General features: G+C 36.7%; 2 protein-coding genes across 3 annotated transcripts; both read right to left on the bottom strand.

Annotated features, from left to right (window-relative positions):
• Positions 1-3,468: 3,468 nt before the first annotated feature.
• LOC144450245 (uncharacterized) lies at positions 3,469-6,371 on the bottom strand. The gene is made up of 3 exons (XM_078140837.1): positions 6,227-6,371; positions 5,689-5,793; positions 3,469-4,952 (listed from the first exon to the last, which is right to left on the bottom strand). The coding sequence occupies exons 2-3, from the start codon at positions 5,789-5,791 to the stop codon at positions 3,571-3,573; spliced, it is 1,485 nt and encodes a 494-aa protein (XP_077996963.1). The 5' UTR covers positions 5,792-5,793; positions 6,227-6,371; the 3' UTR covers positions 3,469-3,570.
• Positions 6,372-20,156: 13,785 nt separating this feature from the next.
• On the bottom strand, positions 20,157-23,372 carry LOC144450186 (uncharacterized). Of its 2 annotated transcripts, none has more exons than XM_078140767.1 (3): positions 23,232-23,372; positions 22,593-22,697; positions 20,157-22,229 (listed from the first exon to the last, which is right to left on the bottom strand). In XM_078140767.1, exons 2-3 carry the CDS (start codon positions 22,693-22,695, stop codon positions 20,677-20,679), a joined length of 1,656 nt encoding a protein of 551 aa, XP_077996893.1. In that variant the 5' UTR covers positions 22,696-22,697; positions 23,232-23,372; the 3' UTR covers positions 20,157-20,676. The 2 variants fall into 2 exon arrangements, with proteins under 2 accessions (XP_077996893.1, XP_077996892.1); XM_078140766.1 differs by having other exon boundaries at positions 22,593-22,701; positions 23,232-23,355.
• Between the last annotated feature and the right edge of the window lie 2,318 nt (positions 23,373-25,690).

Here is a 25,690-nt window from a genome sequence, read left to right as displayed (position 1 = left end):
TCGTGATCGTGTAAGGGTGCGTATTTGAGGGTACGGAGCCAAAAATAATTTGATTGGATTTGTGGTAGCATATTATATGTACAGCTACTTGAATACGTTTACCTAAAGGTTATTCAATACCTGTTAAGCGTTCAATAAAATAGTTGTAAATAACGGTCAAGTTACAGCTATTGCAGCATTAATGTTCGATGAAAATGAACTGTGATGAGCACTTATAAAGGATTTAATTAGAAATAATTATCCTCCATAACGTTGACATGTGGACGCCTACTGTATGTCGATTGCTATATGATGGAGAGTGTGTGTGTGTGTCTGTCTGTCTGTGTCTGTGTGTGTCTGTGTGCGTTTCATTTTGGTACGTAGCTCCAACAATTAAGATTGAAAAGGGGCGAGTTATACCATTGTATAATATCGTTGAACTTACCAAATTAAATATATTATGTTAGTTAAATTCATAAATTCGATCACATACCTACCTACCACGTCAGACTCTGTTTATTCCAGATTCAGCATTTCTAGTAATCGGACAGCTAAGGACCAGCTACGCACAGTTTTTCGTTACCATCAGTCACAGTTCTAGCAGGTGTCTGAAAGAAAGAACGTCACCTCACTACTGGCGGACTCAAAATGAGCAAATAAGTTATGTACTTGACACTTTGTAGCTCCACTTTGGAGAAGTGAAGTGAACAATATTGATTATCATTTAAATGAATTGTCTAGTTTCGGCAACACATTTAGTTGCTTCTGTGAAGTTCCCCTTTCTGCTACTTCAGCTCACAGTTCACCTAATTACGTGAAATGTTTGAGAGCGAGCTAACAATGTACTACTGTGGAAACCAAGCTATCAACTAAGATACAACTGTTGTTATTTGATGTGGTAGCTTAACCATATAGTTGATAGCAATGACGGTTGTTTTTCAGACATAATCACCCAGTAATCAAGATAGTATAAATAATGCAAGTCCAGACAATGTTACTTGAATATATTGGAAATCTTTTTTTTTTAAATGGGGGGGGGGGGGGGGTCAAACACACCGGCCAACTGAAAAGTGAACATAATTAAACTGACCTCCATTCAATTGCTTATATCATCATAATGTCAAACTACTTAAAGTGGTTTTTTTCTGTCTTAGTAGGCTAAAGGCTGACGTAAATGTGCTTTGTCTTGTAATCAGGCCAAATTTGAATCTGTTCAGAAATTCAGTCTTTTTCGTTATGTAATATATTCATCATGCTGAATAAAAAAAGATATAAATGGTACCGGATGTTTTAAAAAGTGTCGTTCGTTACCAACAAAATTGAATAATTTCATAGATTTATCTGTATTGTAATTCAATGTATTATATTAAGCTTTTGACATAATTATAAAATTGAAAATTGTTACCTGTGACCTATGACCTCCTATCGGGTCTGTACCGTCACGTGTTTTGAATAATGAGTTGACAAAGATTAAAGTATGCAATCGAAAAGTTCAAGTTTGTCTTTAGATCAAAGCTTCTTGTACAACGAATTCCACAATACCATACATATTTTCTGTTTGATACAACCACACAGAAATGAATTAGAAACTGGACATGCTACTCTTTTGTCTAAGTGAAATGAACTACACATGCCAACATACATACATACATACATACATACATACATACATACATACATACATACATACATACAGACATCAAATGTTGACAACAAGGCCAAAGACATTTTACGAGCCCTTCATCGAGTGTTTGATACTAAGAAAAACATTGGCGCCCGAATGCTGCATGAAGTTACAATAAATTTAGATTTTCAATGAGTCTGAAAGTAGCAAAAAATGCATGCGAACTTGCTATTGAAATGTGGCATGTCCAGTTCCTTTTTTGGTTTCTGCGTGGTTGTATCAAACAGAAAAGCTGTACGGTGTTGTGAAATTCACCGTAATAGAACAGAATTGAATTTTCCGAAAATGCTAGACGAACTAAATGTTTACCTTGTATAACACATCATGAGATTAAATATGGGGAAGTATTAACATTTACACGTAAACATGGCTTATATTACTTTCAGAGTGTTTAGTTTCACACACCTGAAAACATTATGTTTCTATATCGCCACGTGAGATTACAGTTGGCTGAAAAAGAAGAAGTGGTCCTTGACATTACATAATATGAGATCGATGACGTCGTGGTTATCACTATTTTGGAGGAAATGTGGAAGTCAACTCCACAATGTTATGTTAGGTTATTGCAGTAGGCAATTGCATTTGCCTCAACAAGTCATTGTGGCGCACGCGCAATGGGTTAGCGCATTTGGCTGTTATCCAAAGTATTGGTAATTCGAACCCACCCTGTGACATGTCTTTATAGGGGTAGGTCCTGGAAATATAAAAATGAGTGTATGTACCATGTACGAGTTAAGTGCTGGGATTATATCATGTCAAAGGCAAGATATTATGAACAGAAAATATGGGTTATAAACCCTGGTCGTTCACAACTCGCGACAACATTACCAGTTCTTCAGTGCTCACAATATGAGTCAAACATTTCAAATCGCCATTACTTTTCCAGATATTTCATAAGTTATTCTTGAGGGGTATAATCACTTATATCAAACTTCCCCTATAGTTTTCTTCATTCAGCTGAGAAATATTCATGACCTAAAGGTTTGCCTTTACTCGTCTAATTACTCAAAGTGACAAGTCCCCTTAGGCCACTCTTATTGGTGAATGTATATCACAATACAACGATTGCATACATGATGTACACTTATCCTAATTTATCAGATAAATATTTCAAACAAGCATTCAATTAAAAAAAAATCCTTTGAGTGCCGAGAGCCATGTTGTCTATCATTGTTGATAGTAGTATGTGCAGGCTTGAGGACGGAATTGAATGAAAAGGTCAATAGAGTAGCTAGTCAGACAAGTGGACGCTAGCTTTATGACTTATTTGCATAACATAAGCAAAGGTAACTATAGTTAATAACGACAGCATTTAGACTAATTTGCATAACATAAATAACTGCCATTTGACTGGGACTGGCTATATAGCTCCAAGAGTAGGAATAAGGTTGTGAGTTTGATAAGCTCATGCATAATTCATAGCATGGGAAGCCCCCTTCAACGACATAAGTGTATGGTCTTAGGTTCACCCAACTGTTCGCAATCACTCACTCAGGTCGCTGTTTCACACAAGGAACACTGTTGTATTAAAGAGTTAAAAAAAAGGTCCAGAGACTAGAGCAAGTCTAATTACATGTGACACTTTGACCACATTCTAACCTTTTATCTGTATGAACTTTGTATTTTGTAAGGATCATCGAAATTAGAAAATTATAGTGAACCTTATGCATATAACGACCGTTCTTGGAATTGAAAGGGAGTTTCCTTCGAACGAAACCTTATATGTTCAGAATTCACAATATGAGATGTATAATGCCAATTTGTCATGTTTGTATTCCCTTGTACATTCAATGCACTTGCCTGATGAAAACATTGACCACACTACTTACATACTAAAGTCTCTCCTTTGTATGGATTCTCATGTGTACTTTCAAGGCACTATTGTGAATATAACTTTTACCACACTCCTAACATACAATTGGTCTTTCATTTGTATGGATTCTCATGTGTTTTTTTACTTGATTCGATTGAGTAAAACGTTTACCACACTCACTACATCCAAATGGTCTTTCATTTGTATGGATTCTCATGTGTACTTTCAGATTAGACCCAATCGTAAACCGTTTACCACACTCCTCACATGCAAATGGTCTTTCATTTGTGTGAATTCTCATGTGTACATTCAAAGAACTACCGTGAGTAAAACCTTTACAACACTCTTTACATACAAATGGTCTTTCATTTGTATGGTTTCTCATGTGTACTTTCAAGGCACTATTGTGAATATATCTTTTACCACACTCCTTACATACATGTGGTCTATCATTTGTATGAATTCTCGTGTGAACATTCAAAGCACTAGTGTCAGTAAAACTTTTACCACATTCCTTACATACAAATGGTCTTTCATTTGTGTGGATTCTCATGTGTCGTTTTACATTCATCATTTGGGTAAAACCTTTACCACACTCCTTACATACAAAAGGTCTTTCGTTTGTGTGGATTCTCATGTGGTTTTTTAGATTACTACTAACAGCAAACGCTTTACCACACTCCTTACATACAAATGGTTTTTCTCTTGTATGGCTTCTGATGTGTACTTTCAGATTATGTCTCCTACCAAAGCTTTGACCACAGTCAGAACATACAAATGGTCTTTCCTTTGTATGAATTCTCATGTGATCTTTCAGATTATTTCTCCTCGTAAATCTTTGACCACAATCAGAACACACAAATGGTCTTTCATTTGTATGGCTTCTCATGTGTACTTTCAGATTATTTCTTCTTGTAAATCTATGACCACAGTCAGTACATACAAATGGTCTTTCATTTGTATGGCTTCTCATGTGATCTTTCAGACTATTTCTCCTAGTAAATCTATAACCACAGTCAGTACATACAAATGGTCTTTCATTTGTATGGATTCTCATGTGTACTTTCAGACTATCTCTTCTAGTAAATCTATGACCACACTCCTTACATACAAATGGTCTTCTCTTTTTGTGGATTCTCATGTGCTGTTTCAGAGAACTATTTTGAGTAAAACTTTGACCACACTCATCACCTACTAATGACCTTTCATTATGCTTTCCATTCTTATCACTTGCAGCACTATAGTTTTTACAATGTTCCTCAGAGTCTGACAGAGTCTGTTCATTGCTAACATTATCACTATTTTCACATGCAATTGTAGTTTGTGGAGAGTTCTGGTTCTCATTGGTCACTAACACATCACAGTCACTTCTGGCACTAGAATCTATACAATGCTCCTGAGAATCTTCTTCAACCATGACGTCATCCAGTGTAACAAGTCCATGTTGACAAAGACAGTTGATTATCACGAATGTATCTGTTAAAGACAAAACATAAGGTGTTAGTGATGTAACTGTCACTAATGCAAATGAACATGAATATAATGACTTGTGAAAAAGCAGCCATCCATAAATATAATTCGTATAACTAGAAACAAACATGATACAGACCAACTCATATATGTAAACAATACCTAGGCAGACACACAGGACATCACCTGGATAACAAATTAAGTAAATAGTGTTTTGCAGTGTAAGTCTTGCCCAGGTAGACTGACTAACCAACACTAAAATCATCACACTGCATTTCTGATATCTGTTAGGTGACGGGGATGAGGGGAGGCCGAGGAAAAATACATCTATGAAAAATTCACATGGTTATCCTCGTGCACTAGCACTAGCATTCTTAAAATATTTGTCTAAAAATTCCTAAGGGACTCAACACACTTCCCCTACCAAATTTGACACATACAGTTTTAGACATACAATTGAACAGTAGCCCCTGACCCCCCCACCCAACAAGAAACGCACATTCTGTTGTCTATCACCTGCCTTGTAATTGCAAAAACTTGTAAGTGCAAAACTATTAGAAATCATATGTTTAAATTTATTCAAATAGTCAAAAATCAAAATAATAATGATTTGAAATTATTCGATTTTCTATGGACAAAAGGACCCATTCCTTTTCGCAATACTTTTTTTTCATGCTTTGGTGCCCCCATCCCCACCCTGATGTACATTCTGTATGTTCAATTGTGTAGAAGAAGAACTTACCTTTGTCAGAGAGTTTATTATTCTCAAGTCGGTGAAGTAATACTTGATGTGCTTCATTCAAGGCCTGTTCATATCGGCTGAATACAAACTTTTCTTTTCCCATATCTGATTGAAGAAAAAACAATGTGGAATGTTTAGTATAAAGACGAAAGAATGTGTATTTTGGCCACTAGGAGTGCTGTTTATTTAGAGGGTGGTTTCCGAGGACAACATACGTGCGATGATATCACGAAGTTCCCCTGTCTCAGTTTCTGGGTCTTTATATGGTAACACCATAGGTCCATGAACAGAGTCTTGAAGGACGCTGTGTTGTCTTACTCAGGGTTAGAATCTAACTATTCATAAACTAACATGTACGTGAAGGGCATGCGCAGTGCAAAATGTATCATTCAAAGCATTGTCATACAGCTGTACAGTTGTTAACCATTAACCAATCTTCTGTGCATTGACTAATGTGTGAGGGCGCACCGTCAGGGCGTACCATACAGACTACATATTCCAATAACAGACTCCTCTACGTTCTATTTAGTATACTTACCGACAGTCTAGCTTGAATGGTGTAGTCTAAGACGGGATAGGGTTGCCGACAGATCTAGCACTGGGTACGTCGTGATCGCGACAGAGAACAGACACAAGACAGCAGTACCAAAGCATGGGTACAGCAAGGTCCGTCCTTCTACGCTCTAACATGGAAGTAGTTCTACTTCCATGGCTCTAACAACACCCCAACAACGTCCGTGTTCTTAGTCAGCGGTATTGCGCATGCGCATTTGATTATACCATACAAGCTGATCGTTCAGTAGATATCCTTGTAGGATGATTGATTTAAAGTGGCCACATGGATGATGATTGGGAATTTATTTCGGATTTCATATTTACAAAACAATTTTATTATGGCTTCCTGCTTGAAAAGTCAACATGAAACAACATATACCAAGTCCTTGTTTGTAAATTGCAAAACGGTTAATAATGTATTATTTGCTTATGAGTGATACTGTATCACCATTAAAATGAGGGGTTGATTTTTGGGTGCGGACCCTAAACACAATTTGACTTGATTAATTTTGTATACAGCTACGAAAATCCAGTCACTCAGAACCTAATTTGCATGTAAATGTAATAAGATAATATATTACTGTTCTTTATTACATCGACAAATGTGTTTCACAAATTCTTTTCCAATATCTTCCACACATTTTGAAGAAAACTGATAGTGACCGATCATGCTTGGCTATCACTCACTTTGATCAATAACATTCACTGATCAATCAACTTGTACTGTCACTGACATGACTATTATCAATTCAGGGAAGTTATTCCCTACTTTTTGTTTGATAATTCAAGAACCGACAGCTATTACAAGACAGACATTTTTTTATTTATTTTTTTATTTTTTTATTATTTTTTTTGTGCTGGGAATTGCTCCCAGCGATTTTCTGTTATGCAGACACATACACACAAATGCTACAGAAATGCATTCGGGTTTGGGATTACGTTACAGGGCTATATCACATTGCTGTGGAACTGTAAGGCCTCCCCAGTCAGTCCGCAGGCTATCCCAGAGTCACCCAGGCCCAGCAAACATAGCACCTGCGGGCTCCGTGTGAGTAATCGTCCCCGACTTTGCGAGTCATTGCTCCAGGAGTCCCCCCCCCAAATTCGCACTCGTCTTGTGAGTGAGACACTGCTGAGTGATACAGCCTACCTATCGAGTCTGTAGAACACTCACCGTGGGTTTGGGTCGGTCACAGAAAAATCCCCTGTTTCCAGTGGGATTCGAACCCGTGACCTCCCGACTGATAATCCTGTGCGCTAACCACTGCTACAAGGAGCCGGTTTCATTACAAGACAGAGGAGATTTTTCGATTCATTTACTGACATTAAAGATTTGTAATGTTTCAAACCACAGACGTTTGACAGATGTCTATGTTATACTACCAACATATAATATCATATACCCAGTATCGATCACAATGCATACGCTCATCAAACCCGGGCCAATAATTTCCTGTATCACGCCGTGCTGTGGTACACTTTGCCCAAATCTGGCAAGTTACATGCTCATCGATACCCCTTCACTCAGTGATTAGGTTTTGATGGTTTCTTTTGTGAATAAAATAATATTTCGCTGCCTATTTATGATTCAAATGATGTTTCCATCACATACACACACACACACACACACACACACACACACACACACACACACACACACACACACACACACACACACTGTAGCGCACTAGGTTTTCTAGTTAACCGAGAAGTTGGTATTTAGAACTTACCAATGGACGTCTCTTCATGGGGGGGGGGGTATCTTGTATGACTTGGAAGTGAATAAGTGTACCAAGAGTTATGTAATGGGGATTATACCATGCACCAAATCAAAATGTTGCCTTTGAACAGAAAATATGGATTATATGACCATGCCGTTGTCTATGTCACTGGTTCTGCAGTACTCACAACATGAGTCAAAACACTTCAAATTACAGTACCATTATTTTTCCAGATTATTCATAAATTGTGCGTGAGGGGATAAAATTAGGTTATTCTCCAACATTTTCCTACATTCAGCTGGAAAATACTCGTGATGGAAGGATTTGTCTTTACTCCTTCAACGACTCAAAGTGACAAGGCCTCTTAGGTCACTGACCAATGCGAAACACTGAGGGAATTCTATCACAATATATCTGTTTCACACAAAAGAACAGAATTGTGTTTAAAAAAACTTTATTTAAAGAGTGAAAGAAGCCTAGAGACTAGAGTAAGTCTAATTACATGTGTCACTTTAACGATATTCAAGCCTTTTATCTTCGTGAACCTTGTATTTTGTAAGGATCTTCCAAATTGAAATTTCACGGTGAACCTTAAACACATAACCACTGTTCTTGGATAGGAAATGGACTTTCCTTCGAATGAAGCCTTATACGTTCAGAATTGACAATATAACACATGTAATATACCAATAGGGAACTTGCAAACCCGTCATGTTGAATGTTGCATCATGGGAAATGTGATAATAAATGCTAATCAATTAGTATTATGAACAATATTGTCATATTGTGTTTAACCACAAATGATCAATTCATAGTTACCCTGACCATTGTGGGAGGTTTATTTTATCTGTAGCTCCAGATTAGGTAATACGATAACCTCAGATAATCCCATAGTCCTTTGCGTCTGAGCATGCTCAGTCTGGATTGCAAGTTCCCTATTTGTCCCATTGAGAGGTGTGTCTTTTTTAGTAACCGATGAATGAACATTATATTAGAGGATTTAACTGAGTATTTGAACTAAATGTAACAAGTCTTCGTCAAAGACATACACCCCAACATTTCAACTGGCTAACTTTTTATGACTACTAAATGTTATGACTAATGAATATGATGGCAGTTTAGTTACACTATTGTGAATGTCACAAAATAAAGTTACCCATATATAGTAAACTATAATATCTGATATTTGTGCGAGGTTTGGTCGAAATTGGTACATGTCACAATGTTCAATACAGATGACACGATAGTGAACAAACCTGTATTACACAGTGTTTTACTAGATTCTACCACACTTTGGTAAATGACCTAATAACTAAGTGTTAGAGCTACTTTATCCCCAGTAGGAAGTAAAATAGATACAAGGGGATAGATGAAAAGGTTGCGAAGTTGCTGAGTCACCTTACATAATACACCTGAATTAATGTGGTCATATCGATGAAGATTGGGTACTTCTTTGGGATTTCTAATTTATAGAATAATTTTATCATGGCTTCATACTTGCAAAATCAAAGTTAAACAACATTGACCAAGTCTGTGTGTGTGTAAGTCATTACATTGCAAAACGATGATAAATATGTACAACGTTTGTTATTGTACATACAATAAAACATTTTCATTTTAATAAGTTACAAACAAGGACATGACGTATGTTGTTTCAGATTGATTTTTCAAGTAGGAAGCCATGATAAGAATGTTTTATAAATTAACAAATCCAAAATAAATACCAACTCCTTATCAATATTGTGAGTTCAATCACATGCATGCCAGGTATGTATATGTGAAGGTTTGAAAACAAAGTGATGGACAGATGTTAATTTTTGACTGACTTTCTTGCCAAGTTCGGCTAAAATCGGGAGATGCATGTCTAGTATACATGTGATGATGGCCAGATGGCCTGATGCATGGAAGGGACTCAATGTATATTCTCTATTGGAAAATACTCGTGATGGAAGATGGAGAGAGAGAGAGAGAGAGAGAGAGAGAGAGAGAGAGAGAGAGAGAGAGAGAGAGAGAGAGAGAGAGAGAGAGAGAGAGAGAGAGAGAGAGAGAGAGAGAGAGAGAGAGAGAGAGAGAGAGAGGGAGAGAGAGAGAGAGAGAGAGAGAGAGAGAGAGAGAGAGAGAGAGAGAGGGGGGGGGGGAGGGACAGAGAGAGAGAGAGAGAGAGAGAGAGAGAGAGAGAGAGAGAGAGAGAGAGAGAGAGAGAGAGAGAGAGAGGAGAGAGAGAGAGAGAGAGAGACTTATCCAATATCGGATGTAATATTTGAGCGCCATAATTGTATACAAAGTGTCAATCATTGTTATGTATTCTGATGTATGCTTTCAGATTACCAAATTGAGTAAAATGTTAACGATACACCATACAACCGTTGTTAATTTGAATGGATTCGCATGTGTAATTTTAGATCACGATTATGCATAAAACTTTTACCACACTCCTTACAAACAAATGGTCTTTCATTTGTATGCATTCTCGTGTGTACTTTCAAAGAATTACTATAAGCAAAACTTTTTCCACACTCATTACATACGAATGGTCTTTCATTTGTATGGATTCTCAAGTGTTGTTTTAAATTACTACTTCGAGTAAAACTTTTACCACACTCCTTACAAACAAATGGTCTTTCATTTGTATGAATTCTCATGTGTACTTGTAAAGCACTACTGTAAGTAAAACTTTTACCACATTCCTTACAAACAAGTGGTCTTCCATGTGCATGGATTCTCACGTGTTCGTTTAGATTACTACTTTGTGGAAAACTTTTACCATATTCCGTACATACACATTGTTGTTGTTTATTTGTATGGCTTTTCATGTGACGTTTTAGATGAATCATTTGCGTAAAACTTTGACCACATTCCTTACATACAAATGGTTTTTCATTTGTATGGATTCTCATGTGTTGTTTCAGATTACTACTTTGAATAAAACTTTTACCACACTCCTTACATACAAATGGTCTTTCCTTTGTATGGATTCTCATGTGTTTTTTTAGATTACTACTTTGAATAAAACTTTTACCACACTCCTTACATACAAATGGTCTTTCCTTTGTATGGATTCTCATGTGTACTTTTAGATCACTACTTTGAGTAAAACCTTTACCACATTTCCCACATACAAATGGTCTTTCATTTGTATGGCTTCTCATGTGTTTCTTTAGATTACTACTTTGTGTAAACCTTTTAGCACACTCCTTACATCCAAATGGTCTTTCATTTGTATGACTTCTCGTGTGTACTTTCAGATTATACCCCGTAGTAAAACTTTGACCACAGTCAGTACATACAAATGGCCTGTCATTTTTGTGGATTTCCATGTGTTGTTTCATATAATCATTTTGAGTAGAACTTTGAGTACACTCGTCATATACCAATGGCTTTTCATTTTCATGCCTTCCACTGTCATCATTTGCAGCACTATAGTTAATACAATGTTCCTCGGAGTCTGGCAGAGTCTGTTCATTAGTAACATTATCACTATTTTCCCATGTAACTGTAGTCTGTGCAGAATCCTGGTTCTCATTGGTCACTAACAAAACACAATCACTTCTTGTACTATACTCTGTACAATGCTCCTCACAGTCCTCCTCAACCATGACTTCATCCAATGTAACAAGTCCATGTTGGCAAATACCATCTATAATTATGGATTTATCTATTGACAGAAGAGAGAATATTTGTGTTAAGTGTCTTATCGAAAGTTGAAATGAAGGTCAAGAAAATGGGAAAGGTGAACCTATTAAAATATTTGCAATTTTCAGTCATCATTGATGTGTTAAGTGTAACATGTATACTAATGGTATGGGTCAGCTAATTGTGAGCATGTGAGAGGTTAAATATATTTGTGTATTGACCAGTTGTTGTTCTAAGACAAATGTTCAATCACACTTCTTAAAAAATACTGCCAATGGCAATGTGTAGAATTGAAATCCAATGTCTGACACACACATGCAGTGAGAGAAGCACACTTCAAACATGAAAACACCCCTACAGAATATTTGAACATCTCGATATGAATTTTGGCCAAGTGATTATGTAACATTATATAATCATATATTCATTGTAAAAATGACCCATTTTGACAGAAAATCACTCTTTTAGATGTAACTTGAAAACCACTGATCGCATCATTTGAAATAATTATCATCTAAGCACCATAAGCAATGTCTCTACCTAATTTGAAATAAATGGATCCAGCGGTTTTTCAGTTGAAAGTTGTTCACATACACACACACATACACACACGCACACTCACATTGACAAAACGTGATGCTGAACCTCGGTGCAGTTGTGCTAAAATGTTTCACATAAAATCTACAGTTTCATTACTATTATAACACAATGAACTAGGAATAACAAACAACAGCAAACAATACATTTATTTCAAATCATATAGAATGACAGTGTGATGAAAGGGAAGAAGCAGAACTTACGGTGACGGGGATGAGGGAAGGCTGAGGAAAAATACATCTATGATAAATGTTCACACCAGTATCCTCCAGCACCGTCACTTTCAAATTAGTATCTAATTAAAAACTCCCAAAGGGATTCAACACACTTCCTCTACCAAAATTTGACACATGCCGTTTCATACATACAATTGTACAGTAGCCCCCACCCCACCCTTTCCCCCCACAAGAAATATACATTCTTTTGACTATCATCTGCATCATAATTAATGATAATAATTACAGAACTAGCTACCTGCAAAACTATTAGAATTTAAGAAAGTCGCAAAAATACAATGAAGATGACTTACCTTTGTCAGAGAGTTTATTATTCTCATATCGGTGAAGTAATACTTGATGTGCTTCATTCAAGGCCTGTTCATATCGGCTGAATACAAACTTCTCTTTTTCCATATCTGACTGAAAAAAATTACAATACTGAATGTTTAATATAAAGACAAAAGATTGTATATTTTGGCCGCTAGGAGTGCTGTTTAGAATAATCCAGTATATACTGGGGATGTAGACGACAAATTGTTGATAAGACCCAGGCTGGCTTGTCACTGCACAGATAATATGACATACATACACTCACTCACTTCACTCAGATTGTAAACAAACAACTCCAATATTTGATGTTAAATTAGTAACTACAATACAATACAACATTGCAACTTTGTTTATTATACCAGATTAGATATCCCCAAAGACACAGTCACCCAGCCTCATAACCGTAAGAAGGAACAACCAAGTAAGGGATCAGTGGTCCTACCTTAGGGACCGTACAGAATTTACGGCAGGGGGGGGGGGGGGGGCTGGGGAGAAAATATCTCTGACTTGGTTTTTTTCCTGCCCCCCCCCCCCATCCACTGTAATCAAAATTTCACAGCCCCCCCCCCCCCATTCCAAAGTATAAAAATGTCATGCCCCCCCCTATAGTGTCAGGCATTTGTGACTTCATGATGGGGACAGCAAATTCAGAATTGTATTCAATACACTGTACAGTGATCAGATGAGTATTACTCACAGTTTTCTAAACCATTCACATTAAGCTTGAAGTACAGTGTCAATGATGAATAGCCTTTGCAATATAATCCCTTTATTCATAATCAGAAGGCAACTACCAAAGTTAGTGCAAAGTCACTGATGAAAAAACACTTAACACCATGCAGACATCTAAATGCTTTACAATATTTAGTACAGAAAGATGCATTTGATGATAATGAGGAGGGAAATAGTTTAATTTCACTGGTTTTAGATAGAAAGAAAGACAGGTCTTGCCTCACATCTTCAGACTCTAGTGAGTCTGAGAGTGAAACTCAAGAATAGTGTCAAGGAAAGAAATAAAACACCTATCTAAATTAATCTGGCCAGACGTTTTTGTATTTACATTTTTCACCAAAAGGTCACTTTAAATACATATATATATATATATATATATATATATATAGTGAATAGTATCAAACTCGTAGAATAGAATGCTCGATGCTTGGGTAAGCAGGGCGGGAATAATCAAAGTAAGTTGGTTGGAACTTGAGGTGCTTAGTTGTAACTCCGAGTTTCACGCTCAATGCGTTCATCAGACAACTGTCAGCTACTCGTTGTGTTACTGTATTTATATGTGTAAGGTGTGAAAGAATTTATTGACAGTTAATTGTGTATTGTTTCTATGCATACAAGGGGTCCTCAGATTTGTCAGGTGGTGTTACTTTTGAAGTTATTCAGGGTGTATCAAATTAATCTTGAGTAGTGTTTTTATGCTTCACTAAATAGGTACATACAAACGTACACACTTCCATTTTAATACATAAATGAAAGTGTAGACACTCAATATTAAAGGCGATATCAAGTGCTATCTCATGCAATGCTAAATTTTCTAACATATTAATTTTTTTCAATGACAAAATATTTCGCGCCCCCCTCCCCTTTCAAACCATGAGAATTTTCATGGCCCCCCCTTCAAGCCTCCCATTTTTTTCATGCCCCCCCCCTAATTTCTCCCCAGCCCCCCCCCCCCCCCGCCGTAAATTCTGTCCGGTCCCTTACATCAAGAACACCGCAGAGGCACTGAAAAGAATTTTTACTACTTACAGTATAAATACCTGCGTTAAGTCTACAAAAAAACTTGCCGCCATTATTGGTTTCTCCAAAGGACAATACCAATGAGGAAAATGTATGTGGAGTAGTGTACCAATTTCCTTGCCAGGGCCAGACCAACACAGGCCAGTGTCAAGATTCATACATAGGGGAGACAGAGAGATCACTTAAAACCAGAGTTTTAGAACATAGAAGACCTAGTTCCAGCACATCAGAGGTCTCCCAACATATCCACATCGAATCATCACGTCACTAAGTCAACATAGCCAAAGTAAAGATCCTTGGCAACGACACTAGACATTTTCAAGGGGAGTGAAATAAGGTATTTGTAACCGGGCACTTAAACCAGCACTGAACAGAGACGGAGGGCGATATAAACTGTATTAGTCGTACGTGTCCGCAAGGTCACCTTTACTGAATAGCGGGTCAATCTGTTAACAAAGACTGAAGTGTGCAGTCGAAATTTTCAGGAAAATTTTCAAGTTGTGTTTGGAACAAAACTTCAAATTGAATACTATATTTGGTTTTCCATCGTGCCAAAAATGTCTATAGACCATGCAAGCATTTCTTCAAATATGTCGCCCTTTTCAAATGTCAAAGGTTTTCTATGATATCAGGGCACACGTGTCTATGCTCTATCTAGTTATATCATAACCTTATGAACTCTCAGTCTGCATACTGTCGCGGCAATACGTAACCTACATGTATATGACAAATGATGACCTTTCATACCACTGTGGACATATACAAAAAATTATGTACAAAAACTAACCTAGATAATATATATACATACTTTTGAAATTTGAAAATTTCAAAGGTGTTAAATAAACACACAGTCTTGTCAAATTGTCACAACTGTTAACAAAGTCAACAAACCGTCTGAGTCACAGAACTAAACTCATTTCAAGTTATCTTTGACCTATGACATGACTAACTCAGTGATGTTGTAATGCAGTGACTACGTGAATGTTGACCGAATACATACAAGAACACTTTGCTTGAAAATATTTCAAAATTGGACAATGCTAGAATATAGTTATATCTGCAACAGGAATGGATATTATAACAAGTTTTATTCAAAATTTTAAAACTACATTATTTTGTAAAACTGATATTTTCTGGTAGAAATTTTATCATGATAAGTGTTGTTCTCTTACACGTCATATCAAACGACATCTCTAAATGGTGACATCGTGCTAGGTACTTATATAAAATCAGACAGACATTGTATTTCTATAGGCAATTGTTAACCCAAAGAATGGTGTGTTTAAATATATACCGCTTCACATTGCTTGAATACATGTCAAAATTGTACGAACAAATTTGTTTGCAAAGGGCAGTGACTATTGTATAATTCAAAACATTATCGTTCGTGATCCCATTTATCCTACATCTAAATATTTACCAATGGGTTGACCAATGTGTGAGGGCACGTACATAGTCATGCCGTACCCAACAGACTAAATATTTCAATTACAGATTACTCTACGTTCAGGTTAGTACTTACCTACGGTCTAACTTGAATGGTGTAGTCTTAGACTGGATAGGGTCGTCGACAGATCTACCTCTGTGTACGTCGTGGTCGCGACAGAAAACAGACACGAAACTGTAGTACCAAAGCATGGGTACAGCAAGGTCCGTTCTTAGAAGCACTGACCGAGAGGAGACTGGAAGGAAGGCAGAGCATGATGGGTAAAAGTCAAATGCGATAGCTCATTACCGGGGGGGGGGGGGGGGGGTTGCGGAGGGGGCTGGAAGGGGTGCAGAGCATGATGGGTAAAAAGGATCAGGCTGTGAACTTCCAGTGTGTACACGTGGTATGTTTACAGTGGTGCTCACCAGCCGTATTTTGGGGTATTTTCCCAACAATTCATCATTTTAGATACTATAAAAGCGACAATCTTGACTGATATTTCTCCCTCCATGCAACAAGAATCAAGTTTGTAATTATTGTTAGGAATACTGATCTCGCGTCAATTTCGTGCAGAATACTTGACCCTGGGGTCGTACATTTCGGCCCTGTTTTTCGCCCATTTGTTGTTTCGCCCAAAATTTACAAATTTTGCAAAGTAGGTGGATTCTTGTGTACTTTAAATGGCTGTAGTTAGAAAAAGACGAGGTCCGGTCAAGATTTTCCGTAGACAGCGGATGATTTGGCCCGAGTCGAACGTGACCTCGTTTGACATGCGATGCGGTGACAAGGCAAACAGGCGAGCTTCTTAAAACTTACTCAACTACTAGATCACCGTTCACTCCCAATTTCACACATGTTTGAAAACATTGCATGTAGTGATATATATGGGAAGATACCAGTTTGAGGATTTAAGATGGCGCCCTCTGAATGTATAAAGCCTGGTGGTATCGTGCATGCGCACTTGATTTATACGATACAAGTGACATCAAGATATCCTTGCAGGATTATGCTTTAAAGTGGCCATATGGATGAGGATTGGGTATTTATTATGGATTTTTTAATTTATAATACAACTTTATCATGGCTTGCTACTTGAAAAGTCGATGTGTAACAACACATACCAAGTCTTTGTTTGCAAATTTCAAAATATCAATAAATGTACAATTATTAGCTTATGTTTGTTTTTGTATGAAAAAAAATTACACACTCCATGTTGGCTACAACAGTGATATTTCTTCAATCAAATAACCAAAGATGTCAAAGTTTGTCATTGGACATCGGGCACTGTTTTTCTTGATCAGTGGTCAATATTATCTCTAGGTAGTGTAGTGTCAAGTTTAAAACTCGAGGGAAAGCTCATTTCGGAATATATGTCACAATGTTAAAACTGTATTCATTATAACGAGATATTCATTGAAAATTGGTAAAATACCACTGATTAGACAATGTAGATATTAATCACGGGTCGATATTATTAATAAGTGTTACAGAAACAGGTTGAAATCTAATTCCGGTTACCCAGACTCTTGCCGCTGGGGGCTCTGCTTACGAGGGCTTCCCAAGCGAGTCTCATCTGGATGGTCTCATTGAAAAGTCCCAAGTGGCGAGGGTTGAGGTAACCGAGAGTAGTTGAAATCATGATCGCCAAACGCAATTTGTATACAGCTAAAAAAATTCAGTTACTTAGAAATTTATATATAATACCTTTCTTTATTACATGTAAAATGTGATTGAAAATACATTTTTCTAATATCTTCCTCATTTACCCTACATACTTTTTGATAAAATCTGATAATGACTAATCTTGGCTATCACTCACTTTGATCTATATCACTCACTGATCAATGAACATGTACAGTCACAGACAACACTATTATCATGTGTGATATTTCAAAACTTGACACAGTGATTCAATAACAGGACTCCATTTTTTCACCGGTCCATTTACTGACAATGGAGATTTGTAGTGTTTTATAACACTGGAGAGATGTCTGTATGTTAATACTAGTAACATATATTATCATATACCCAGTATCGATTCCAATGCAATTCATACCATGCAAATTGAACCTGGGGCAATGATTTCTCTGTGTCACGCCATGTCCTGGCACACTTTACCTAAATATGACAAGAGGCACGCTCATTTTGATATCCCTTTGCTCAGTGATCAGGCTTAGGGATTGAGGAGGGAACTAAATGAAAAGGTCAAGAGATTAATGTAGCTAGTCAGACAAGAGGGCACGTAATGACTAATTTGCATACATAAAGAAATATTACTCTACTTAATCAGGACAGCACTTAAGACTAATTTGCATTCCATCAGCAACTGTCATGTGACTGGGGATGCTTATGTAGCCCCAAGAGTAGGAATAAAGTTGTGAGTTTGATGAGCTCACCCATAATTCATAGCACAGGAAGTCCTCTTCACCGACAAAAGTGTATATGGTCTTAGTGATCACCCAACTGTTCGCAATCACTCACTCAGGTCACATGTTCACCTAAAAGAACACTATTGTGTTTAAATAAAACTTTATTGAAAAAGTGGAAAAAGCCCAGAGACTAGAGCCATTCTAATTACATGTGACACTTTGACCATATTCATCATTTTATCTTTGTAAACTCTGTATTTTGTAAGATTCCTCGAAATTGAAATTTTATAGTGAAACTTAAACATATAGCCACCATTCTTGGATAGGAAAGGGAGTTTCCTTTGAGAGAAGCCTTATACGTTCAGAATTCACATTATAACACAAGTAATATACCAATAGGGAACTTGCAAACCTGTCATGTTGAATGTTGCATCATGGGAAATGTGATAATAAATGCTAATCAATTAGTATTATGAACAATATTGTCATATTGTGTTTAACCACAAATGATCAATCCATAGTCACCCTGTGGGAGGTTTATTTTATCGGTAGCTCCAGATTAGGTAATACGATAACCTCAGATAATCCCATAGTCCTTTGCGTCTGAGCATGCTCAGTCTGGATTGCAAGTTCTCTGTTTGTCCCATTGAGAGGTGTCTTTTTTAGTAACCGATGAATGAACATTATATTTGAGGATTTTAACTGCGTATTTGAACTAAATGTAACAAGTCTTCATCAAAGACAAAACCCCAACATTTCAACTTGCTAACTTGATTTTATCACTAATAAATACGATGGCAGTTTAGTTAAACTTTTGTGAATGTCACAAAATAAAGTGCAAATGATGCATATATTAAACTAAAGTATCTGACATTTGTACCAGGTTTGGTTGAAATAGGTATGTATCACAATGTTCAATACAGATATCAGACCCGTAATAAATAATGTCTTAATAGATTCTACGAAACTATGGTAAATGACACAATGTTTTACTAGATTCTACCACACTTTGGTAAATGACCTAATTACTAAGTGTTAGAGTCATTTTGTTACGTCCTGTAGAAAGTAAAACATTGAAAAGGGGCAAAATGAAAAGGTTGAATGTGAAGTTGCTGTGCAACCTTACAAAATACACTTGATTTAAAGTGGCTATATCGATGACGAGTGGGTACTTATTTGTGATTTTTTATTTATAAAACATGTTTATCATGGCTTCCTACTTGCAAAATCAAAGTGAAACAACATTGACCAAGTCTGTGTTTGTAAGTCATTACATTGCAAAATAAAAAAAAAGTAAAAAGTTTGTTTGTGTATGTACACTAAAACATTTTACACATTTATTACTCATTTTCATTTTATTGAGTTACAAACAAGGACATGGCATATGTTCACATTGATTTTTCAAGTAGGAAGCCATGATTAAAATGTTTCATAAATTAACAAATCCAAAATAAATACCAAATCCTCATCTATATGGCCAGTTTAAGCACACGCATGCCAGGTACGTATATTTGAAGGTTGTAAAATAAACTGATGTGCAGATGTCTTTCAATATCATCTGACTTTTATGCCATGTTTGGTTGAAATCAGGTGATGTATGTCTAGGATGCAGGTGATGATGGCCAGATGGACCGAAGCATGGAAGGGACTCAATGTATATTCTCCTCTGGGTTGTGTCTTGTATTGGGGACTAATAACAGACAAATTAGTGAAGCCTGGGAAATCAGACAGCGAGAGAGAGAGAGAGAGAGAGAGAGAGAGAGAGAGAGAGAGAGAGAGAGAGAGAGAGAGAGAGAGAGAGAGAGAGAGAGAGAGAGAGAGAGACAGAGAGAGAGAGACAGAGAGAGAGAGAGAGACAGAGAGACAGACAGACAGAGAGACAGACAGACAGACAGACAGACAGACAGACAGACAGACAGAGACAGAGGCAAAGAGAGAGGGGGGGAACTTATCCAATATTAGATAAATTATGAAAGTAGATATTTGAGCACTATAATCTATTATACGAAAAGTCAAACTAACCCACTTTTACCCTACCTGTGACCCACCTAACCACCATCTCTGTCCAGGGGTAGTATGAGATGCAGGACCACATTTGACTGTCTACAACCCCCAGGTTAGAGATCACCGGGTAAATTAAGTCAAAGGTGGAACTTCGTCTCACACTCACCACATTTACACATCCTCTGCTCAAGATTTCCCCCAGTTGAAAGACATGGTCAAATTGAGTTTTCGTATAGTGATTCAAACAAAGTGTTGATTTGTGTCCATTCTAATGTATACTTACAGATTACAAACTGAGTAAAATTATAACGATACATCTTACAACTGTTTTTTGTATGAATTCCCATGTGTAATTTTACGCATAAAACCGTTCTGCAGTCCTAGCATACTGATGGTCTTGTATTATTATGTATTCTCATATGTAATTTCAATGAATTTGCATGGCGAAAACATCGACGGCACTCCTTACATACATATGACCTTTCATTTGTATGTATTCTCATGTGGACTTTCAATACATGTGCATGGCGAAAACATCGACGGCACTCCTTACATACATATGGTCTTTCATTTGTGTGGATTCTCATGTGTACTTTTAAATTATTTGATTGAGGAAACCTTTTACCACACTCTGTGCATAAAAATGGTCTTTCATTTGTATGGATTCTCATGTGTACTTTCAGATTAATCCCCTGCGTAAAACTTTTACCACACTCCTTACATACAAATGGTCTTTCATTTGTATGGATTCTCATGTGTACTTTCAGATTAATCTCTTGAGTAAAACTTTTATCACACTCCTTACATACAAATGGTCTTTCATGTGTATGGATTCTCATGTGTGATTTCAAAGCACTACTGTGAGTAAAACCTTTACCACACTCCTTACATACAAATGGTCTTTCATTTGTATGGATTCTCATGTGAACTTTCAAAGGACTACTGTGATTAAAACCTTTACCACACTCCTTACATACAAATGGTCTTTCATTTGTATGGATTCTCGTGTGTACTGTTAGATCACTACTTTGAGTAAAACCTTTACCACACTCATTACATACAAATGGTCTTTCATTTGTATGGATTCTCATGTGTACTTTTAGATCACGATTTTGAGTAAAGCTTTTAGCACACTCCTTACAAACAAATGGTCTTTCATTTGTATGGCTTCTCATGTGTACTTTCAATGCACTAGTGTATGCAAATGTTTTACCACACTCCTTACAAACAAATGGTCTTTCTTTTGTATGGCTTCTCATGTGTACTCTCACAGTACTACTGCGAGTGAAACTTTTACCACATTCCTTACATACAAATGGTCTTTTATTTGTGTGGATTCTCAGGTGGTCTTTCAGACCACTACTCCGAATAAAGGTTTTACCACACTCCTTACATAGAAATGGTCTTTCATTTGTGTGGATTCGCATGTGTTCTTTCAATGCACTAGTGTATGCAAATCTTTTAAAACACTCCTTACATCGAAATGGTCTTTCATTTGCATGGCTTCTCATGTGTACTTTCAGATTATGTTTCCTAGTAAATCTATGATCACAGTCAGTACAAATAAATGGTCTTCCCTTTTTGCGGATTTTCATGTGCTGTTTCAGAGAACTATTTTGAGTAAAACTTTGACCACACTCATCACCTACTAATGACCTTTCATTTTCATGCCTTCCATTCTTATCACTTACATCACTATAGTTTATACAATGTTCCTCAGAGTCTGGCAGAGTCTGTTCATTAGTAACATTATCACTATTTTCACATGCAATTGTAGATTGTGGAGAATCCGGGTTCTCATTGGTCACTAACACATCACAATCACTTCTTGCACTATCGTCTATACAATGCTTCTCAGAGTCTTCTTCAGCCATGACTTCATCCAATCTAACAAGTCCATGTTGACAAAGACAATCAATAATTATGGATTTATCTGTGTACAGAAGAAACAGTAGTTATGGTAAGTGACTTATCGCAAGTTCAAATAAATGGTCAAGATAATGGAAAAGGTCAACCTCTTAAAATACTTGCAATTAATCACATGGGAGTGGACACTTGAATGCAATGTTTCCATCATGCAGTAACTATAGATTCCCTTTATTGCAAGCATTCTCATCATTCAGTCATAATTGATGTGTTAAGTGTAACATGTATACTAATGATATGGGTCAGCTTTCTGAGCATGTGAGAGATTGAATATATTTGTGTATTGATCACTTCTAGTTAATGTATAATCTCACTTCTTTAAAAAATTAGAAATTAGGAAAGTTGCAAATATACAAGGTAAATGACTTACCTTTGTCAGAGAGTTTATTATTCTGAAGTCGGTGAAGTAATATTTGATGTGCTTCATTCAAGGCCTGTTCATATCGGCTGAATACAAACTTCTCTTTTCCCATATCTGACTGAAGAAAAAATGACAATACTGAATGTTTAATACAAAGACAAAAGATTGTATATTTTGGCCACTTGGAGCGCTGTTTAAGCTAAACCAGTATGCACGTGACATAGATGACAACAACATGGTTTCCAAGGACAGCGAGTGATGACGTGTCACAAAGTCCCCCTGTATGTGTCTTTACCATAACAGAATACATTGATAAATGCACAGAGTCTTGAGGGATGCTGTGTTGTCGTACCCAGGCTTAGATTCTAACCATTGACAAACTAAGATGTAGACTTAATGCTATGTGTACGTGAAGGGAGTGCATTACCTATAATTCAAAGTATTGTCGTTTGTGACCCCATTTATCATACATTTAGTTGTTTACCGTTCTTCAGTTTTGGTGGTGTATTGACTAATGTGTGAGGGCGCACCGTCGTGTCATACCATGCAGACTATAAATTTCAATAACAGATTACTCTATGTTCTAGTTATTATTAAGACGTGTACCACTGTGTAACTTGTAGTTGAAACGTTCTAGTCAGTACTTACCTAGTCTAGATTACCTGGTGTAGTCTAGAGATTGGATAGGGTGTCTGGCTACGTTGTGGTCGCGACAGAGACGAGGCAGCAGTACCAAAGCCTGGGTACAGCAAGGTCGTCCTTCTAGGCAGTGACCTCCACCAACGCAACGTCTATGTTCTAAGTCGGGTTGTATCGCGCATGCGCACTTGATTCAGACGATACAAACAGGATATGGTTTCCAGTATGTTCTTCATTTACCCTACATACATTTTGAGTCAATCTGATAGTGACGGATCTTGGCTATCACTCACTTTGATCAATATCACTCACCGATCAATACATATGTACAGTCACTGACACGACAATTATCACTCCAGGGAAGTTATTTACTACTTTATTGAAACTTCAGTATTTACAAGGGGTGAGGGCCGGAGGAAATCACACATGGTCTTGCAAGTAAACATGACCTCCCCCATTCTCCATTTGTAAAAGGTGACCCTCCTCTTTGTCTCATTTTGTAACACATGACCCTCCCCATGGCTATTGCATATACTGAACATTAATTAATCTTCCAATTATAAATTATACATTCAAATTAAATGATTTTGACTATTTGTACATAAATTATAAAGCAACAACAGCAAAAGACTGGCTAATTACCTTTCTCTTATATTCATACACAATCCAGTTAGTATCTAAAACGTGCTTTCCATGTTGTGCATACTCTGCCTGATCTGGTCACTTGTAAAAGTTCCCTGATATCATTGTCATCATCACCTTCACTTTCAGTATTGCCATTATCAGTATCACTCTCATCTGACTTACTGTCACTACTTGAGTCAGTACATGTATCACTGTCCGTGTTCTCTATGACATTCAAAACTAAATCATCATCATCATCATCATCATCATCATCATCATCATCATCATCATCATCATCATCATCATCATCACTGCGTCCACCACCATAATATTTTAACAACAACATTCATGAACAGTGCGAGTGTTAAGGTGAGATGGTATACTTAATAAAATGCATCGTTTTATGAAACAATTTTATTACAATATACGTATTTTTATTTTTTGTATTTTGGCATGTAAAGTATTTGTAAAAATAAATGTTGAGTGTTCATCTCACTTTCACATCTCAAAACACACAAAACAAATTGACAATAATTGAATCCTCAATTTGGTCACAAAACTACGGATTGTAAAATATGACCCTCCCCTAAATATTGTAATGCAAAATATGACCCTCTCCAAGAACAGGTTGAATGACCTCTTCGTAATTTATTGAGTTATAAACAAGGACATGACACATGTTGATTCGCATTGATTTTTCCAGTAGAAGGGCATGAGTAATTTGGTTTATCAATTAAAAAATCCAAAATAAATACAGAATCCTCAGGCTTATGATCAGTTTAGGCACATGTACATCAGGTATGTATATGTGAAGGTTACAAAACAAAATGATGTGCAGATGTTAATTTTTATAACATCTGACTTTCTTGCCAAGTTTGGTTAAAATCGGGAGATACATGTCTATGATATAGGTGATGATGGCCAAATGGACCGATGCATGGAAGGGATTCAATGTATACTAGTACTCTCCCCCGGGCTCTGTCTAGTGTTGCAGACTTATAACAGACAAATTAGTGAAGCCTGGGAAATCAGAGAGAGGGACTAATCCAATATCAGATAAATTATGAAAGCAAATATTTGAACTCCATTAAATAATACAAAATGTCAATCATTTTAAGTGTATTTTAAGGTATGCTTTCAGATTACAAAATTGAGTAAAATTTTAACGGTACAAGAAAATGTTAATTTGTACGGATTAACGTGTAATTTTAGATCAATATTAAACATAAAACTTTTGCTGCACTCCTTACATACAAATTTTCTTTAATTTGCATGGATTCTCATGTGTACATATAGCTGATTCGATTGAGTAAATCGTTTACCACACTCCTTACATATATATGGTTTTTCATTAGTATGGATTCTCATGTGTTTTGTTAGACCATCATTTCGAGTAAAACATTTACCACAGTCCTTGCATACAAATGATTTTCCATTTGTGTGGATTCTCATGTGTACTTCTAGATGTCTGGATCGAGTAAAACTTCGACCACACTTGGTACATACAAATGGTCTTACACTTGTGTGGATTCTCAGGTGTAATTTCAGATCACCAACGTGAGTGCAACTTTTACCACACGCTTTACATACAAATGATCTTTCATTGGTATGGATTCTCATGTGTACTTTTAGATGAGGGCCTTGAGTAAAACGTTGACCACACTTGCTACATACATATGGTCGTTCTTTTGTGTGTACTCTCATGTGTACTTGTAGATTACCACTATTAGTAAATGTTTTACCGCACTTTTTACATACAAACGGTCTTTCATTTGTGTGGATTCGCATGTGTACTTTTAGAGGAGATGCTTGAGTAAACCTTCGACAACATTCCTTACATACAA

The sequence above is a fragment of the Glandiceps talaboti genome, chromosome 19 (assembly GCF_964340395.1).
Source record: "Glandiceps talaboti chromosome 19, keGlaTala1.1, whole genome shotgun sequence".
Lineage (NCBI taxonomy): Eukaryota > Metazoa > Hemichordata > Enteropneusta > Spengelidae > Glandiceps > Glandiceps talaboti.
This window is presented reverse-complemented; position numbering and strand designations above follow the sequence as displayed.

Excerpts from the sequence above, each read along its gene's own strand:
- LOC144450186 (XM_078140767.1), bottom strand. The coding sequence starts at position 22,695 with ATGGGAAAAGAGAAGTTTGTATTCAGCCGATATGAACAGGCCTTGAAT. Across the intron at positions 22,230-22,592 it reads TAATAAACTCTCTGACAAAG|ATAAATCCATAATTATTGAT; the intron begins GTAAGTCATTTA and ends TTCTGTACACAG.
- LOC144450245 (XM_078140837.1), bottom strand. The coding sequence starts at position 5,791 with ATGGGAAAAGAAAAGTTTGTATTCAGCCGATATGAACAGGCCTTGAAT. Across the intron at positions 4,953-5,688 it reads TAATAAACTCTCTGACAAAG|ATACATTCGTGATAATCAAC; the intron begins GTAAGTTCTTCT and ends TGTCTTTAACAG.